The sequence below is a fragment of the Salarias fasciatus genome, chromosome 7 (genome assembly GCF_902148845.1).
Source record: "Salarias fasciatus chromosome 7, fSalaFa1.1, whole genome shotgun sequence".
Classification (NCBI taxonomy): domain Eukaryota; kingdom Metazoa; phylum Chordata; class Actinopteri; order Blenniiformes; family Blenniidae; genus Salarias; species Salarias fasciatus.
Window position 1 is genome coordinate 31,861,500 of NC_043751.1, and position 20,000 is coordinate 31,881,499.

The 20,000-nt window shown below is 57.3% G+C and overlaps 1 protein-coding gene across 8 annotated transcripts in view; it reads right to left on the bottom strand.

Annotated features, from left to right (window-relative positions):
* wt1a (WT1 transcription factor a) overlaps nucleotides 1-20,000 on the bottom strand; it is a 28,493-nt gene that overhangs the window by 3,023 nt on the left and 5,470 nt on the right. For 4 of the 8 annotated variants that reach the window (XM_030096259.1, XM_030096262.1, XM_030096257.1 and 1 more), the window contains 4 exons: nucleotides 16,056-16,158; nucleotides 12,409-12,489; nucleotides 8,090-8,189; nucleotides 168-312 (listed from right to left, as the gene is read on the bottom strand). In XM_030096259.1, coding sequence (XP_029952119.1) covers nucleotides 168-312; nucleotides 8,090-8,189; nucleotides 12,409-12,489; nucleotides 16,056-16,158 — 429 coding nt within the window. Of the gene's footprint in view, nucleotides 1-167; nucleotides 313-8,089; nucleotides 8,222-8,621; nucleotides 8,633-10,118; nucleotides 10,122-12,408; nucleotides 12,490-16,055; nucleotides 16,159-20,000 lie in introns of all 8 variants that reach the window. The other 4 variants (XM_030096264.1, XM_030096263.1, XM_030096260.1 and 1 more) reach the window with 4 other exon arrangements.

A 20,000-nucleotide genomic window follows, 5' to 3' on the forward strand; every position in this document is an offset into this window, starting at 1 on the left:
CAGTTCTCCTGTGGAGCCACTAGTTGGTGCTGCAGCATTTTTCCACAGTGAAAACTGAGAATTCATTCCTTCATGTCACAACAGGAAGTCCGTCCTGCTGCAGCTCGTCACCTTTAAAGACCACACACACACACACACACACACACTCACCCCCCGGCGTGTCTCACCTGTGTGTTTGCGGCTGTGCATCTGCAGGTGAGACAGTTTGAAGTAGCGCTTGTTGCATCCTGGGTAGGCGCACATGAAGGGACGCTTCTCACTGCTCTCTGAGCGAACGATGGCCGGAGCCATGCTGGGGACCCGGCGCACGTCCTGCGCACGCACGCACACACACACGCACACACGCACACACACACACACAGACACACACACAACACACACACACACACACACACACACACACACACACACACACACACACACACACAGCAGGAAGTGGTGTGAACTCGTCAGTAAATCACTTCGTCTGCATCATTAGAATAAAAACTCTCAGATTCATTAGGAGGGAATTAGCAGTAAAATGACCCCAGACAGCGAGGGGCCCGGGGGGGGGCCCGGGGGGGGGGCAGTTAGTCACGCCTGTTAGACAAACCTCCACCCCACCTCCACCCCCTCCATCTTCTCCCGTCTGCTGCAGCCATCTGCCCCTCATGTCCTCAGATGGGGGGGTTCCCAGTGTGTGTGTGTGTGTGTGTGTGTGTGTGTGTGTGGGGGGGGGGGGGGGGTTCCTGCTGCTAGCTGTCACACTACGTAACAACACCTCATCTCTTCTCTGGTCACAGTGTTGTCTCTTGTTTACAATGTTCTTTCCTGTTTCAGAGTGTTGTTTCCTGTTTCAGAGTGTTGTTTCCTGTTTCAGAGTGTTGTTTCCTGTGTGACGGTGTTGTGTCTCACACTCTCCTCCAACACGTCTCTGGTCTCTGCCACGAATCCTCCAGACGCCGTCAGTCAGTCCAGCGTCACCACTTCAGTCTGGAGACATGGACCGTCAGACCGGTCTGTCCCCGTCCGTCTGCTGAAGCTGAGGCTTGAGCTGAGGTGACTCCCCACCAACAGCCCTGGGATCCGGGACTGAGACTATGGGCGTTTTGGAGGTCCTGACAGAGGTCCTGATGGAGGTCCTGATGGAGGTCCTGATGGAGGTCCTGATGGAGGCCCTGATGGAGGTCCTGACGGAGGTCCTGATGGAGGTCCTGATGGAGGCCCTGATGGAGGTCCTGATGGAGGTCCTGATGGAGGTCCTGATGGAGGCTCTGATGGAGGTCCTGATGGAGGCCCTGATGGAGGTCCTGATGGAGGTCCTGATGGAGGTCCTGACAGAGGTCCTGATGGAGGTCCTGATGGAGGCTCTGATGGAGGTCCTGATGGAGGTCCTGATGGAGGCCCTGATGGAGGTCCTGATGGAGGTCCTGACAGAGGTCCTGATGGAGGTCCTGATGGAGGCTCTGATGGAGGTCCTGATGGAGGTCCTGATGGAGGTCCTGATGGAGGTCCTGACGGAGGTCCTGATGGAGGTCCTGATGGAGGCTCTGATGGAGGTCCTGACGGAGGTCCTGATGGAGGTCCTGACGGAGGTCCTGATGGAGGTCCTGATGGAGGTCCTGATGGAGGCTCTGATGGAGGTCCTGATGGAGGCTCTGATGGAGGTCCTGATGGAGGTCCTGATGGAGGCTCTGATGGAGGTCCTGATGGAGGTCCTGATGGAGGTCCTGATGGAGGTCCTGACAGAGGTCCTGACGGAGGTCCTGATGGAGGCTCTGATGGAGGTCCTGATGGAGGTCCTGATGGAGGTCCTGACGGAGGTCCTGATGGAGGTCCTGATGGAGGCCCTGACGGAGGCCCTGATGGAGGTCCTGATGGAGGTCCTGATGGAGGCTCTGATGGAGGTCCTGATGGAGGCTCTGATGGAGGTCCTGATGGAGGTCCTGATGGAGGTCCTGACGGAGGTCCTGACGGAGGCCCTGATGGAGGTCCTGATGGAGGTCCTGATGGAGGTCCTGATGGAGGCCCTGATGGAGGTCCTGATGGAGGTCCTGATGGAGGTCCTGACAGAGGTCCTGATGGAGGTCCTGATGGAGGCTCTGATGGAGGTCCTGATGGAGGTCCTGATGGAGGCCCTGATGGAGGTCCTGATGGAGGTCCTGATGGAGGTCCTGACAGAGGTCCTGATGGAGGTCCTGATGGAGGCTCTGATGGAGGTCCTGATGGAGGTCCTGATGGAGGCTCTGATGGAGGTCCTGATGGAGGTCCTGATGGAGGTCCTGACGGAGGTCCTGATGGAGGTCCTGATGGAGGCTCTGATGGAGGTCCTGACGGAGGTCCTGATGGAGGTCCTGATGGAGGCCCTGACGGAGGCCCTGATGGAGGTCCTGATGGAGGTCCTGATGGAGGCTCTGATGGAGGTCCTGATGGAGGCTCTGATGGAGGTCCTGATGGAGGTCCTGATGGAGGCTCTGATGGAGGTCCTGATGGAGGTCCTGATGGAGGTCCTGATGGAGGTCCTGACGGAGGCCCTGATGGAGGTCCTGATGGAGGCTCTGATGGAGGTCCTGATGGAGGTCCTGATGGAGGTCCTGACGGAGGTCCTGATGGAGGTCCTGATGGAGGCCCTGATGGAGGTCCTGACGGAGGTCCTGACGGAGGCCCTGATGGAGGTCCTGATGGAGGTCCTGATGGAGGCTCTGATGGAGGTCCTGATGGAGGTCCTGATGGAGGCCCTGATGGAGGTCCTGATGGAGGTCCTGATGGAGGTCCTGACAGAGGTCCTGATGGAGGTCCTGATGGAGGCTCTGATGGAGGTCCTGATGGAGGTCCTGATGGAGGCTCTGATGGAGGTCCTGATGGAGGTCCTGATGGAGGTCCTGACGGAGGTCCTGACGGAGGTCCTGATGGAGGCTCTGATGGAGGTCCTGACGGAGGTCCTGATGGAGGTCCTGACGGAGGTCCTGATGGAGGTCCTGATGGAGGTCCTGATGGAGGTCCTGACGGAGGTCCTGATGGAGGTCCTGACAGAGGTCCTGATGGAGGTCCTGATGGAGGTCCTGATGGAGGCTCTGATGGAGGTCCTGACGGAGGTCCTGACGGAGGTCCTGATGGAGGTCCTGATGGAGGTCCTGATGGAGGTCCTGACGGAGGTCCTGATGGAGGTCCTGACAGAGGTCCTGATGGAGGTCCTGATGGAGGTCCTGATGGAGGCCCTGACGGAGGCCCTGATGGAGGTCCTGATGGAGGCTCTGATGGAGGTCCTGATGGAGGTCCTGATGGAGGTCCTGACGGAGGTCCTGATGGAGGTCCTGATGGAGGCCCTGATGGAGGTCCTGACGGAGGTCCTGACGGAGGCCCTGATGGAGGTCCTGATGGAGGTCCTGATGGAGGCTCTGATGGAGGTCCTGATGGAGGTCCTGATGGAGGCCCTGATGGAGGTCCTGATGGAGGTCCTGATGGAGGTCCTGACAGAGGTCCTGATGGAGGTCCTGATGGAGGCTCTGATGGAGGTCCTGATGGAGGTCCTGATGGAGGCTCTGATGGAGGTCCTGATGGAGGTCCTGATGGAGGTCCTGATGGAGGTCCTGACGGAGGTCCTGATGGAGGCCCTGATGGAGGTCCTGACGGAGGTCCTGATGGAGGTCCTGACGGAGGTCCTGATGGAGGTCCTGATGGAGGTCCTGATGGAGGTCCTGACGGAGGTCCTGATGGAGGTCCTGACAGAGGTCCTGATGGAGGTCCTGATGGAGGTCCTGATGGAGGCTCTGATGGAGGTCCTGATGGAGGCTCTGATGGAGGTCCTGACGGAGGTCCTGACGGAGGTCCTGATGGAGGTCCTGATGGAGGTCCTGACGGAGGTCCTGATGGAGGTCCTGACAGAGGTCCTGATGGAGGTCCTGATGGAGGTCCTGATGGAGGCCCTGACGGAGGCCCTGATGGAGGTCTTGATGGAGGTCCTGATGGAGGCTCTGATGGAGGTCCTGATGGAGGCTCTGATGGAGGTCCTGATGGAGGTCCTGATGGAGGTCCTGATGGAGGCTCTGATGGAGGTCCTGATGGAGGCTCTGATGGAGGCCCTGACGGAGGTCCTGATGGAGGTCCTGATGGAGGTCCTGATGGAGGTCCTGATGGAGGCTCTGATGGAGGTCCTGATGGAGGTCCTGATGGAGGTCCTGATGGAGGCTCTGATGGAGGTCCTGATGGAGACTCTGATGGAGGTCCTGATGGAGGTCCTGATGGAGGCCCTGATGGAGGTCCTGATGGAGGTCCTGACGGAGGTCCTGATGGAGGTCCTGATGGAGGCTCTGATGGAGGTCCTGATGGAGGTCCTGATGGAGGCTCTGATGGAGGTCCTGATGGAGGTCCTGATGGAGGTCCTGATGGAGGTCCTGATGGAGGCCCTGATGGAGGTCCTGACGGAGGTCCTGACGGAGGGCCTGATGGAGGTCCTGATGGAGGTCCTGATGGAGGCTCTGATGGAGGTCCTGATGGAGGCTCTGATGGAGGTCCTGACGGAGGCCCTGATGGAGGTCCTGATGGAGGCTCTGATGGAGGTCCTGATGGAGGCTCTGATGGAGGTCCTGATGGAGGTCCTGATGGAGGTCCTGATGGAGGCTCTGATGGAGGTCCTGATGGAGGCTCTGATGGAGGCCCTGACGGAGGCCCTGATGGAGGTCCTGATGGAGACTCTGATGGAGGTCCTGATGGAGGTCCTGATGGAGGCCCTGATGGAGGTCCTGATGGAGGTCCTGACGGAGGTCCTGATGGAGGTCCTGATGGAGGCTCTGATGGAGGTCCTGATGGAGGTCCTGATGGAGGCTCTGATGGAGGTCCTGATGGAGGTCCTGATGGAGGTCCTGATGGAGGTCCTGATGGAGGCCCTGATGGAGGTCCTGACGGAGGTCCTGACGGAGGCCCTGATGGAGGTCCTGATGGAGGTCCTGATGGAGGCTCTGATGGAGGTCCTGATGGAGGCTCTGATGGAGGTCCTGACGGAGGCCCTGATGGAGGTCCTGATGGAGGCTCTGATGGAGGTCCTGATGGAGGTCCTGATGGAGGCCCTGATGGAGGTCCTGATGGAGGTCCTGATGGAGGTCCTGACAGAGGTCCTGATGGAGGTCCTGATGGAGGGTCTGATGGAGGTCCTGATGGAGGTCCTGATGGAGGCTCTGATGGAGGTCCTGATGGAGGTCCTGATGGAGGTCCTGACGGAGGTCCTGATGGAGGTCCTGATGGAGGCTCTGATGGAGGTCCTGATGGAGGTCCTGATGGAGGCCCTGATGGAGGTCCTGATGGAGGTCCTGATGGAGGTCCTGACGGAGGTCCTGATGGAGGTCCTGATGGAGGCCCTGATGGAGGTCCTGATGGAGGTCCTGATGGAGGTCCTGATGGAGGTCCTGACGGAGGTCCTGATGGAGGTCCTGATGGAGGCTCTGATGGAGGTCCTGATGGAGGTCCTGATGGAGGCTCTGATGGAGGTCCTGATGGAGGTCCTGATGGAGGCCCTGATGGAGGTCCTGATGGAGGTCCTGATGGAGGTCCTGACGGAGGTCCTGATGGAGGTCCTGATGGAGGCCCTGATGGAGGTCCTGATGGAGGCCCTGATGGAGGTCCTGATGGAGGTCCTGATGGAGGTCCTGATGGAGGCTCTGATGGAGGTCCTGATGGAGGTCCTGATGGAGGTCCTGACGGAGGTCCTGATGGAGGCCCTGATGGAGGTCCTGACGGAGGTCCTGACGGAGGCCCTGATGGAGGTCCTGATGGAGGTCCTGATGGAGGCTCTGATGGAGGTCCTGATGGAGGCTCTGATGGAGGTCCTGATGGAGGCTCTGATGGAGGTCCTGATGGAGGTCCTGATGGAGGCTCTGATGGAGGTCCTGATGGAGGCTCTGATGGAGGCTCTGATGGAGGTCCTGATGGAGGCTCTGATGGAGGTCCTGATGGAGGTCCTGATGGAGGTCCTGATGGAGGCTCTGTCTCTCCAAGCAGAGCTTCTCCCACTGGATCATGGACCCTTCCTCCACCCTGATCAGGTGGAGAACTGCCCTCTACGCCCCTTCCAGTGGGCGTGGCCCCCACCAGTGGGCGTGGTCTCTGGATTCCTCCTGACTATGCTGGGATTGGTCAGTCCGTGCTTGAAGCTCCGCCTTCTGGAGGTCTGGAGGGGTGAGATAAAACGGAACTTCCAGACGAAGCTGCGGTTCTGAGTCCCGGTTCTGGAGCGCTTCTCTCTGGTTCTGGAGCGCTTCGCTCTGGTTCTGGTTCTGGAGCGCTTCGCTCCGGTTCTGGTTCTGGTTCTTCGCTCCGGTTCTGGTTCTGGTTCTTCGCTCCGGTTCCTCTGGCAGTGACTGCAGCTCAGATTCAGCCCAGAAAACAAACCGCTTCAGTCTCGCCGCCTGACGGCTCCTAAATCCTGCTTCAGACCCGAGGGAGGGACGGGTCTCCGGTCTGGACCAGGGGGGCGTTGGGGAGAGAGCGGGGACCGAGCGGCGGTCTGGAGAGTCTCCGGCGTCTCGGCCTTCCCGCCGCTGACAGACCAGAATTAAGAGCTGATGATTTATCAAGGCGCCGAGGCTCGCATGGAAACTGGATCTTCACCCAGCCTAACCCGTGTGTGTTCGCCGCTAATGGGCCGCTGGAAACACACTCGTCGTGACCTTTTAAAGCCGCCCGTTGAGCGACCCCGTGCACGTGTTTGTGCGTGCACGTGTGTTTGTGAGGCCGAGCTCTGCTGAAGATCACTATTTCCTCTTCACATTAGAGGCTCCGGCAAAAACAGCTTTTCTGTTTCAACCGTCCACGTTACACACACACACACACACACACACACACACACACACACACACACACACACACACACACACACACACACACACACACACACACACAGCAGAGGCTCCAGACCACAGAGGACGTTCCGTTTCCACAACCACTTCATTGAAAACATTGAGGTCCTGGTCCAGGACCTGCTCCTGGTCTTGGTGCTGCTCTGGTCCTGCTCCTACTCCTAGTCCTGATCCGTAGTAAACAGCTGCTCTGCACACCCACCCCCTTCCTCTGATGGAGTAAATATGATCAGAATCAAATGTTTATATGGAGCTGATTGAATCAGGTTAAAGCTCGGGTCGACGATCTTGGAAAACTAGCATGTAGCACGAGCGTAGCATCTCCCAAGGCTCCGCCCAGCTCCCACCCCATTGGAGGAGCTCCCGTTGGGAGCGAACGCACTGGACGCGGAAGCGCCGCGCGCACAGAGTTTGTGATCGCCTCCAATGTCATGAACCTTTCTGACTGCCGCACACAACGCGCATAGCAGCGCAGCGCGCCGCTCCGCTTCCGTCTATTTTTCACGCGAGCCGCGAGCGCCGAGAGCGCCTTGGCAACGCGCTCTGAACCAGGGCCAGCGCACGCCATTGGAATGTACGCGCAGGGGGCTGGTAGAACGGCGAAGGGATCTGACTGGTTCCTGAAGAGCGGTCCGCGCCTTCCGATTGGTCGGAGTTTTTACACTCCTGTGGCCGCGACGGTGGTCAGACTTTTTCCGCACCTTTTTCCGTCCACATAATGAATTGACTTCTCCCAGGGGGGAGGAGCATTTCACTCAGGATGACAAGAAGTGCTTTTGGACAACATCGTCTACCCGAGCTTTAAAGAGTTTATATGGAGCTGATTGAATCAGATTAAAGTGTTTATATGGAGCTGATTGAATCAGATTAAAGTGTTTATATGGAGCTGATTGAATGATTGATTAATTTTCATCATGTTTACTCTGAAGCACCACAAAGAACAACTTTAAAGTTTAACTTTAAAGGACACTGTGAGTCTATTTCGCTCCGTCAGGAAGCCTCCAGGCGGTTTGTGGATCTTCAGCTGAAGCGAGCTTCTTTAAACTGAAGCGTTTGACCTGCTGACCTGGAGGACAGACAGCTGCTGGACGTCCTCTTGGTCTGTCCCAGTGTTGACAGATTTCACTAAACGAGACATCAGAGACAGTCCGCAGCATTCCTCAGCGATCTGAGACAAGTGTCCTGAAGGGAGGTCTGACAAAGACAGGAAGTCCCCTAAAGGAGACAGAAAGTCCCCTGAGGGGGACAGGACGTCCTACCTGGATGCCCCTGAAGACGCCGTGGGTGTGTATGCGGTACTGCGTGCTGCAGCTGTAGACCATGGGGCCGCTGTGGTCGCTGTCGTACCCGGCTGCATGGCTGCAGACAGACGGAGAACACAGAGACAGAACCTCAGTGTCCAGGAAGCCAGAGGACACTTCCAATCCGGAACCTGGAGGACGTTACAGACCCAGTCCCTGTGTGTGTGTAACTGTGTGTGTGTAGCGTCTGTTTCCATGGAAACAATGATGTTAGCATGTTGAGCCGCTAGTTGTGCTGAAGGTTTACTCTGCTGGGAGCAAAGAACCAGGACCAGGACCAGGACCGGGACCAGGACCAGGGTCTGGACTGGGACCAGAGCCTGGAGCAGGACCAGGACTGGGACTGGGACCAGAGCTCCCCCCTCCTACTTGGACTCAGGATTCTCAGAATGACTCTGATCCTGAAGTTTTCTGTTTCAACAATGAAACGAGACCCTGAAGCTCCGACGTGGATCTGAAACGTTCTCCATGCCGTCTGAGAGTGAATCACCTGGAGAACCGCTGGAGAACCGCTGGAGAACCGCTGGAGAACCGCTGGAGAACTGCCACAGAACCACTATAGAACACCTGTAGTACCACTGTAGAACCGCCGTAGAACTGTGGGACGTGCAGAACGCAGTGCAGCAGGGTTCCGTCGGTTCCTTCGGTTCCTCGGTAAATCAGAGTGCGACACGGCGCCTCGTATCTCCTGCTGATAACGTTCCCACCGACAGAACGCCGCTGTGTCTGCAGGCTGTATTTCACGGCGCCGCCCCGGAGGAGGATGGGAGTTCTCATCCTGCCACGCCGGGAACCGCACTCATAAGGTTCTCTTTGTTCTGCTTTCTCCCAAGGACGAGGAGGAGGACGAGGCTTAAATCAACCGAGAGCAGCTGGGCTCCGTCTGGAGGAACGTCTGGACGGAACGTCGGTGGACACAGGAAACCCTGGAGGAACCCACCTGGACTCCGGAGGTTCTCGATCTCAGTACATCTGTCTTCACCGAACTCTGTCGGTACCACTGAGAACCGGTTCTTGTGAAGTCAACGGTACCGAGTTTCAGAACCTGAAGGCATTGCTGTGAGGCAGAGGAAGAGTAGGGAGTTTTCCACGCCGTACCTGAACGCAGCATTGCCGTACAGGAGCGTGAGGCGTCGGCCGCTAGCAGGTCAGCAAAGCAGCAATAGCACGTGTCTGCAGCCGGATGCTGCACGAATACGACCCGACACTTCCGTCAAGTTTAGACCACTTTCTAAAGAGAGCGCCACCTACCGGAGGCTGGGTTCGGGTTCGGGTTCGGGTTAGGTTCAGGGCTAAATTGCCGTCTTATCGGTGTGGTCCAGAAAGAGCAGCCTCCGCCTCTGCAGAAAAACTGACAGGGGTCAAAATGAACGGGGAATTTTCCTTGAATAAACCTTTTGTGTTGTAAGTATATTTTGAGTGAAATCACCAATTTAAAACGTAAACTGCGGTAGGGCCGTATTCGTGTGGGGCGTATTTGTGCAGCATCCGGCTGCAGCCATACCCGTCTCCAAAGCAGGCCGGACCTGGAAGTGCTACAGAGCACGGCGACGCTTTTCAAAATAAGAGGCAGATTCTGAAGAATCCTGATCAGGAAGGAGAGAGCAGCCGCAGAGCGCCGGCTGCAGCTGTTAGCACGCTAGCATCCGTTAGCACGTGAGCATCGATTAGCACACTAGAATACATTAGCATGCTAGAGTCCGTTGGCATGCTAGCATCTGTTAGCACGCTAGAGTTTGTTAGCATGCTAGTATCTGTTAGCACACTAGAATACATTAGCATGCTGGAGTCCATTGGCATGCTAGCATCTGTTAGCACGCTAGAGTTTGTTAGCATGCTAGTATCTGTTAGCACGCTAGAATACGTTAGCATGCTAGAGTGTGTTGGCACGCGAGCACCTGTTAGCACGCTAGTCCATTAGCGACTCAGCATCTGCAGCCTGCACCAAATTAGCATTTATCACCACATAAACACACAGAAACACCACGAACTGGTACTGGTACCAGTACCGGGTACCGTATCGGTTCAAATGTGAGCGGAACCCATCCTCACACCCAACAAGGCGGACTAAACGGACTGAAGCACTGACGGGAACCCGACTCCCCAGACTGGAATCAGTCACAGAACCGCCGAGAACAGACGAGGGAACGTCTGGACTTCATTTATCAGGACGATAAAACAGGAAAGAAGAGCTGGAGACACACACACACACACACACACACACACACACACACACACACACACACACACACACACACAGGCGGGCTGATGAATGGTGGCTGGCGGCGAGCGGGACGGGCTGAGCGGCTGCAGGTCGCCGTGACACGCGGCGAGGAGACAAACGCAGTGGAAGATTTACACCTGCAGGGAGCGAGCAGCGAGGAGCGCTCCATTCATCCACCCCGGCCTCCCTGCTGACGGCACCGTCCGCACAGCGGAGGGAACCGCTCTGGCCTCGGCCGCGGTGTCAGGACGTCCTGGCGGCGTTTATCATCGGCGACCGGCGCCGAGCATCAGACACCAGATGAGCTTCAGACGGACGATCGGGGAAAACGCGACTTCAGGAGAGCGAGGAGCCAGCACCAAGAACCAGGAACTGCTCTAAAGGTCAAACCCTCTGGATCCACTCAACCCAGACCCAGACAGTGGAGGAAAGGTATACACACTACCATGGCAACCCTGGATTACACTGACAGATAATCTGATGATAATCTGCTGAACCGACGCTCTGAAACTCAACCATCATCTGAGATGTGTGCAGCCACAAGGATGCTCTATAATCTGGTGTCAGAGGAGGAAGATGCTCTATAATCTGGTGTCAGAGGAGGAAGATGCTCTATAATCTGGTGTCAGAGGAGGAAGATGCTCTATAATCTGGTGTCAGAGGAGGAAGATGCTCTATAATCTGGTGTCAGAGGAGGAAGATGCTCTATAATCTGGTGTCAGAGGAGGAAGATGCTCTATAATCTGGTTTCAGAGGAGGAAGATGCTGTATAATCTGGTTTCAGAGGAGGAAGATGCTGTATAATCTGGTTTCAGAGGAGGAAGATGCTCTATAATCTGGTTTCAGAGGAGGAAGATGCTCTATAATCTGGTGTCAGAGGAGGAAGATGCTCTATAATCTGGTGTCAGAGGAGGAAGATGTTGTATAATCTGGTTTCAGAGGAGGAAGATGCTGTATAATCTGGTTTCAGAGGAGGAAGATGCTCTATAATCTGGTGTCAGAGGAGGAAGATGTTGTATAATCTGGTTTCAGAGGAGGAAGATGCTGTATAATCTGGTTTCAGAGGAGGAAGATGCTCTATAATCTGGTTTCAGAGGAGGAAGATGCTCTATAATCTGGTGTCAGAGGAGGAAGATGCTCTATAATCTGGTTTCAGAAGAGGAAGATGCTCTATAATCTGGTTTCAGAGGAGGAAGATGCTGTATAATCTGGTTTCAGAGGAGGAAAATGCTGTATAATCTGGTTTCAGAGGAGGAAGATGCTCTATAATCTGGTGTCAGAGGAGGAAGATGCTGTATAATCTGGTGTCAGAGGAGGAAGATGCTGTATAATCTGGTGTCAGAGGAGGAAGATGCTCTATAATCTGGTTTCAGAGGAGGAAGATGCTCTATAATCTGGTTTCAGAGGAGGAAGATGCTCTATAATCTGGTTTCAGAGGAGGAAGATGCTGTATAATCTGGTTTCAGAGGAGGAAGATGCTCTATAATCTGGTTTCAGAGGAGGAAGATGCTGTATAATCTGGTTTCAGAGGAGGAAGATGCTCTATAATCTGGTTTCAGAGGAGAAAGATGCTGTATAATCTGGTTTCAGAGGAGGAAGATGCTCTATAATCTGGTGTCAGAGGAAGATGCTGTATAATCTGGTTTCAGAGGAGGAAGATGCTCTATAATCTGGAGTCAGAGGAGGAAGATGCTGTATAATCTGGTTTCAGAGGAGGAAGATGCTCTATAATCTGGTGTCAGAGGAGGAAGATGCTCTATAATCTGGTGTCAGAGGAGGAAGATGCTGTATAATCTGGTGTCAGAGGAGGAAGATGTTGTATAATCTGGTTTCAGAGGAGGAAGATGCTGTATAATCTGGTTTCAGAGGAGGAAGATGCTGTATAATCTGGTTTCAGAGGAGGAAGATGCTGTATAATCTGGTTTCAGAGGAGGAAGATGCTGTATAATCTGGTTTCAGAGGAGGAAGATGCTGTATAATCTGGTTTCAGAGGAGGAAGATGCTGTATAATCTGGTTTCAGAGGAGGAAGATGCTCTAGCGTTCCGGTCCTACCTCTTCATGGAGGACAGCGTACTGACAGGGTTCCAGGCCACACACTCCAACTGGGAGGTCATTTGATATAAATTGTCTCCGCTGTGGAGGAAACAGAAAGCTCATGAGCCTCTCCAGCCCCTCCACAATAAAAGCACCGCCCGCTCCAGACTCTTATTGTGAAGGCTGCAGGCACGCCCGACAGGAAGCGGCTCCAAAGGGCAGGGCTCCCGGTCGCAGGTGTGACTGCTCAGGTCGTGCATGTGAGCGTGCATGTCGGGGTCCCCGTGGCGGTGTGATGGATGCAGCTCCAGCTAGTGGCCTGGAGGGCAAACTGCAGTGTCTGCACTGTGCACGGACACGTGCACAGACACGTGCACGCAAGAGCAGATTATTAAAGAAAAGAAAACCTGCAGGAAATTAATATAAATCAACGTGTTGTCCTCATGAGGGTGTGACAGGCACACACACACACACACACACACACACACACACACACACACACACACACTCAGGCCACATTCTTCCACAGCAGTGTCTCTCAGCCCAGCAGACTCCCGCCTCATTATTCAGACCTGTCATGTGATTAAACACACTCAGTGGATTTATCACCCCTCCCCCGCCCCCACCCCTCCCCCGCCCCCACCTTCCGCCTCCACCCCGCCCCTCCCCCCCGCCCCCACCTGCAGCTGGCGGCGCCCGGCCGGGTGGATGCGGTGCCTGGTACCTGCTCCTCTCAGGGATTTCAGCTGAAATATCGCCGCAGCCAGATTCAACGGAACGATACGGAACCTTCTGCTGAGTGACGGGACCCAGAGAACCGAGCTGCCCCGCCAGAGCTTCCCACTGCTCCACCAGGCCAACAGCCAAGTGGAGGAAGTGTTGACATGATGATTGTGATCGGGTGAGGTCGATTCCAGATGCATTATGGGAAAGGTGATGTGGACTTGATCTGAACCTCTAGAGAAGATTCTTCTGAATCTGATGCTGCAGCAAACGGAGCGTCGTCACAACCTCAACCCTGGACCTGCAGGACCGGTCGGACCAGGTCCGGCAGACTGACCCGGTCCTGGTCCTGGTCCTGGTCCTGCAGACTGACCCAGTTCTGGTCCTGGTCCGGCAGACTGACCCGGACCCGGTCCCGGTCCCGGTCCTGGTCCTGCAGACTCGTCACTCTTCAGGATTCCAAATGAGACGCTGGTGGAACCGGAGCTAGTTTCCCTCCGGAGCCCAAAGTTCAGTCTGTTTAACACGATGTGTGAAGAAAACCTGCTGCAGCACCACCACTCCACTGCTCCACCGCACCGCCACTCCACTGCTCCACTGCACCACCACTCCACTGCTCCACTGCTCCACCGCACCGCCACTCCACTGCTCCACCGCACCGCCACTCCACTGCTCCACCGCACCGCCACTCCACTGCTCCACCGCACCGCCACTCCACTGTACCACCGCACCGCCACTCCACTGCTCCACCGCACCGCCACTCCACTGCTCCACCGCACCGCCACTCCACTGCTCCACCGCACCGCCACTCCACTGCTCCACTGCACCACCACTCCACTGCTCCACCGCACCGCCACTCCACTGTACCACCGCACCACCACTCCACTGTACCACCGCACCGCCACTCCACTGCTCCACCGCACCACCACTCCACTGCTCCACTGCACCACCACTCCACTGCTCCACCGCACCGCCACTCCACTGCTACACCGCACCACCACTCCACTGCTCCACCGCACCACCACTCCACTGCTCCACTGCTCCACCGCACCGCCACTCCACTGCTCCACCACACCGCCACTCCACTGTACCACCGCACCGCCACTCCACTGTTCCACCGCACCGCCACTCCACTGCTCCACCGCACCACCACTCCACTGCTCCACCGCACCACCACTCCACTGCTCCACCGCACCACCACTCCACTGCTCCACCGCACCACCACTCCACTGCTCCACCGCACCACCACTCCACTGTTCCACCGCACCGCCACTCCACTGCTCCACCGCACCACCACTCCACTGCTCCACCGCACCACCACTCCACTGCTCCACCACACCGCCACTCCACTGTACCACCGCACCGCCACTCCACTGTTCCACCGCACCGCCACTCCACTGCTCCACCGCACCACCACTCCACTGCTCCACCGCACCACCACTCCACTGCTCCACCGCACCACCACTCCACTGCTCCACCGCACCACCACTCCACTGCTCCACCGCACCACCACTCCACTGCTCCACCGCACCACCACTCCACTGCTCCACCGCACCACCACTCCACTGTTCCACCGCACCGCCACTCCACTGCTCCACCGCACCACCACTCCACTGCTCCACCGCACCACCACTCCACTGTTCCACCGCACCGCCACTCCACTGCTCCACCGCACCACCACTCCACTGCTCCACCGCACCACCACTCCACCGCACCACCACCACTCCACTGCTCCACCGTACCAACACACCGCCGCTGCTCCACCGCACCGCCGCCACCGGACGCTCCGGACCGATTCTTAACACCAGCTCCTGTTTTCATTTCCTGCTGAAGCTGCAGAGTAAATACAGACCTGACGGTACCAGGGCCCAGATTAGACCGTGTGTGTGTGTGTGTGTGTGTGTGTGTGTGTGTGTCAGAGAGATATCAGTTAATGTTTAATTCCACTCTCAGCTGGACCCCCCCCCCCCCCCCCCCCCCCAGGATCTGCCCCTCCTGCAGGATTCCAGCCTCAGAGTCCATCAGAGGCACGAGAGGAATGTTTCATTACGACCAGACAGAAGAGAGCGGCAACGCAGAGCGGCAACGCAGAGCGGCAACGCAGGGCGGCAACGCAGAGCAGCAACGCAGAGCGGCAACGCAGGGCGGCAACGCAGAGCGGCAACGTAGGGCAGTAACGCAGAGCGGCAACGCAGAGCGGCAACGCAGAGCAGCAACGCAGAGCGGCAACGCAGGGCGGCAACGCAGAGCGGCAACGTAGGGCAGTAACGCAGAGCGGCAACGCAGAGCGGCAACGTAGGGCAGTAACGCAGAGCGGCAACGCAGAGCGGCAACACAGAGCGGCAACGCAGAGCGGCAACGCAGGGCGGCAACGCAGAGCGGCAACGCAGAGCGGCAACGCAGAGCAGCAACGCAGGGCGGCAACGCAGGGCGGCAACGCAGGGCGGCAACGCAGAGCGGCAACGTAGGGCAGTAACGCAGAGCGGCAACGCAGAGCGGCAACGCAGAGCGGCGAGGATTTGGGGGCAGAACACTTCAACACGTTCCTGGATCAACCTGAACTTCCTGTTCCAGACCTAACTTCCTCCAGTGGAACCGAGACTCCGGACAGAAACAACAACAGCTGCTCAGGGAGGGAGAACCGGCTCAGAGGGACCAGGGGGGTCCAGGGGGGTCCAGGGGGACCAGGGGGACCAGGGGGACCAGGGGGGTCCAGGGGGACCAGGGGGACCAGGGGGACCAGGGGGGACCAGGGGGACCAGGGGGACCAGGGGGACCGGGGGGGTCCAGGGGGACCAGGGGGACCAGGGGGACCAGGGAACTCGAAGGAAATCCAGGTTCTTTATTATCGAGCAGTGTGTGTGTGTGTGTGTGTGTGTGTGTGTGTGTGTGTGTGTGTGTGTGTGTGTGTGTGTGTGTGTGTGTGTGTGTGTGTGTGTTACCTGTTGTAGGGGTTCCTCAGCAGCAGGGCCTGGCTGCTGCTGCAGCTGTCTGAGGGTGTGTGACATCCATAGACCGGAGGAGGGACGGGGTACTGCTGCTCCCCTGCACACACACACACACACACACACACACACACACACACACACACACACAGATGAAGCTGACGGTCAGACCTCCAGCAGCCTCTCAGCTGTGTCTTTGTGCCTGCCTGAAGCTTCATGTTCTCCCTGCTCTGACCTCTGACCTCCAGCAGAGGGAGCCTCACCGTCTGGAGCAGCGCCGCAGAAAACACACCGAAACGAGCAGGACACTCTGGACTCTGTCTTTTCTCACTGAGTCAGCAGAAGAATTCCGGCCAAGCCCCGCCCACCATCGAGGACCAGAAAGATAGAAATGAGCTCTGATCCTGAAGGATCCCGTCCTGACAGAATCAAAGACCAGATCCCCAGCCTGCAGCGCCCAGAGCGTCGCTCTGAGGACGAGTGGACGGCGGCGCCTGGAAGGAACCGCCGGAGCCCAGCGAGCATGAGGGGGAGCGCCGGAGCTCCAGAGCTCCAGAGCTCCAGATCTCCAGATCTCCAGATCTCAAGAGCTCCAGATCTCCAGATCTCCAGAGCTCCAGATCTCCAGATCTCCAGATCTCCAGATCTCCAGAGCTCCAGAGCTCCAGATCTCCAGAGCTCCAGAGCTCCAGAGCTCCAGAGCTCCAGATCTCCAGAGCTCCAGAGCTCCAGATCTCCAGAGCTCCAGATCTCCAGATCTCCAGATCTCCAGATCTCCAGATGTCCAGATCTCCAGATCTCCAGAGCTGGGCGGTTCACCCGTCACGGTCAGCAGGTGTCCTGAGGCGTCTCAGGGAGGACAGAAAGCTCCGGCAGAGCAGAAGGTAAAAGCTCTCTTGATCCTGATCCTCAGTCGGAGTCCGGACCGTGGGCCGGGTCTCGCCGTCCCCCTGGCTTTGTGGTTTTCAGCAGGAGGAGTCAGGAAAGTTCCCACAGGGAGAACCGGGTCCAGGTGTTCACAGCGACGTGTCTTTCTGGTCTGGTCGTGTCTCCTCCTGTCCCTGTGGAGCAGAACTCCCCAGGCGGAGGACGGTTCTCCACTACCAGGGACCGGGAGCTGGTCCGGACCGGGAGCTGGTCTGGACCTGGAGCTGGTCCGGACCTGGAGCTGGTCTGGACCTGGAGCTGGTCTGGACCTGGAGCTGGTCCGGACCTGGAGCTGGTCCGGACCGGGAGCTGGTCTGGACCTGGAGCTGGTCCGGACCTGGAGCTGGTCCGGACCGGGAGCTGGTCAGAGCTGGTCCGGACCTGGAGCTGGTCCGGACCGGGAGCTGGTCTGGACCGGGAGCTGGTCCGGACCTGGAGCTGGTCCGGACCGTGGTGAGGCGGTTAGTTTGGCCCTGCTGGTGACGTGTCGCTGCAGCAGTACTGTGACCCCGGCACGGGGGTCATATGGCACCAGGACAGCCGAGGTCAGAGGTCGATGGTTGACTTTGTTGTCATGTCATCTGACCTCTGACCTCGTGTTTTGGACACTCAGGTGAAGAGAGGACAGAGCTGTGGACCGACTCCACCTGGTGGAGGAACCCGGACAGACCCGGCAGAACCCTCTGTCAGCAGGGTTTTCAACTCGCACCTTCGGGACAGCTTCTGTCAGGTCCTGAGGGAGGCTGGGGACATGGAGTCCCAGTGGACCATGTCCCCCATGTCCTCCATGTCCTCCATGTCCCCCACCTCCACTGTCGAGGCGCTGCTCCGAGCTGGTCTCCAGGTCTCTGGTTCCTGCCATGGAGGAAACCCAGAACCCGGCGGTGGGGACAGGAAGTGAGGACTGGAGAAGGAGTCCAGTAGAGTCCAGAATCAGCTGACAGGAACCGGCAGAACCACAGAACCACAGTCTGAGCGGCGGTGGAGGCGAAACCTGGGTCTGGAGGACTTCAGGAGGACATGGAGGAGGACTACCGGTTGGCCTCCAAGACATTCTGTCAAACAGTCCGGCGCCTCAGGAGGGACAGCAGGTCCAGAACAGGGAGGACGGAGCTGCTGTGGAGGGAAGACGTCCGGGACCTCCTCAATCCCGTCCCCACGTCTTCCTGGAGGAGGCAGAGTCTGAGGTCTTCCTTAGAGACAGGGGGAGGAGCTACGTCACCAGGGGGAGGAGCTACGTCACCAGGGGAGGGGCTATGTCACCAGGGGGAGGAGCTATGTCACCAGGGGGAGGAGCTACATCACCAGGGGAGGGGCTACATCACCAGGGGAGGAGCTACGTCACCAGGGGAGGGGCTACGTCACCAGGGGAGGGGCTACATCACCAGGGGGAGGAGCTGGGAGTAGAGCCGCTGCTCCTCCACATGGAGAGGAGCAGTGAGGAGCTCAGCTCCTCCTGGAGCCTCCCTGGGAGGAGTTCTGGACATGTCCCACCAGGAGGAGGACCCGGGGAAGACCAGGACAGGATGGAGAGACCATGTCTCTGGGCTGGACTGGGAACGCCTCGGGATCCTCCAGGAAGAGCTGGAGGAAGAATCTGGGGACAGGAGGTCCGGGGACAGGAAGTCTGGGGACAGGAGGTCCGGGGACAGGAAGTCTGGGGACAGGAGGTCCGGGGACAGGAAGTCCGGACATCCCTGCTAAGACTGCTGAACCAGAGACCCGTCATGGGTTAGTGGTACAAGGTTGAATATAGATGGATGAATGGCTGGCTGGGCTGTGGATGAATGGATGATCCTGGGGACAGGAAAACCTCAGGATGAATCCATGAAAGGCTTCCAACGCTCACAGAGAAAAACATTTTTTTCTCGGTTTTGGAGAAACGACGTTTCTTCAACCATAAAAACTTAATGAAAAACTGCTGATTCACTGTCATGGCTGATGAGCAGCTGGTCTCCATGGCAACACACACACCTGCTGAGAGCAGCTGGTCTCCATGGCAACACACACACCTGCTGAGAGCAGCTGGTCTCCATGGCAACAGACACCTGCTGTGCTGCCTGCTCCTTAAAGCTGGTGTCCGGAGTTTCCAACGTCTGAATCATTTTTCAACAGAGCTTCAATGTGTCAGTCTGGTTCCATACTACAATATAATATTAGCATAAAGCAATATAAACATTTATTTATGAGCCCCGCCTTCGTCTCATAGACCCCCATGTTATCCGAAAAAGTGCCGGTCAGCATCAGCCAATAGATTTCGAGCTTCCTCATTCTCGTGCTGTCAATCGAAGTGTGGAGCAGCCAGAGAGCACGGCCGCTCGCCCAGCAGAGGAGAGTTAGCTACAGCAGATATATCCACCGTCTGCTGAACATCCACCGGAAACAGCTCAACATGGAGGATGCTGCAGGACTGGAGGCTCTCATTTTCACCTGATGGATAATAGCGTGCACAATTAAAGGGGCGTGGCTTGGTCGCTCATGAAAACAGAGGGAGGGCGGAGCCTCGAGATGCTGGATTAAAAAAAAAACCTCTCTCGTTCAAAACTCCGGACACGAGCTTTAAGAGGGTGGATGCAGGGCGGAGGAGGGTGGAGTCAGGGTGGATGTTTCCACTGCTGGATCTTCTCTGATCCGGTTCCTCTGACTCCACTGTTGTTCACCGTCAATCCTTTTCACAGTCGGTGGTTTTTCATTGATGCCCTTTGACCTTTTCATTCAACTTTTCAGTCTTTTCTCAGCTTGTTGTCTCCTCCCACACCGATAGAGGACAACGGGGTGTCAGGGTGGAGAGTGGGTGGAGTCAGGGTAGAGGGGGAGGAGTCAGGGTGAAGAGTGGGTGGAGTTAGGGTGGAGGGGGAGGAGTCAGGATGGAGAGGGGGAGGAGTTAGGGTGGAGAGTGGGTGGAGTCAGGGTAGAGAGGGAGGAGTCAGGGTGGAGAGTGGGTGGAGTCAGGGTGGAGGGGGAGGAGTCAGGATGGAGAGGGGGAGGAGTCAGGGTGGAGTCAGGGTAGAGGGG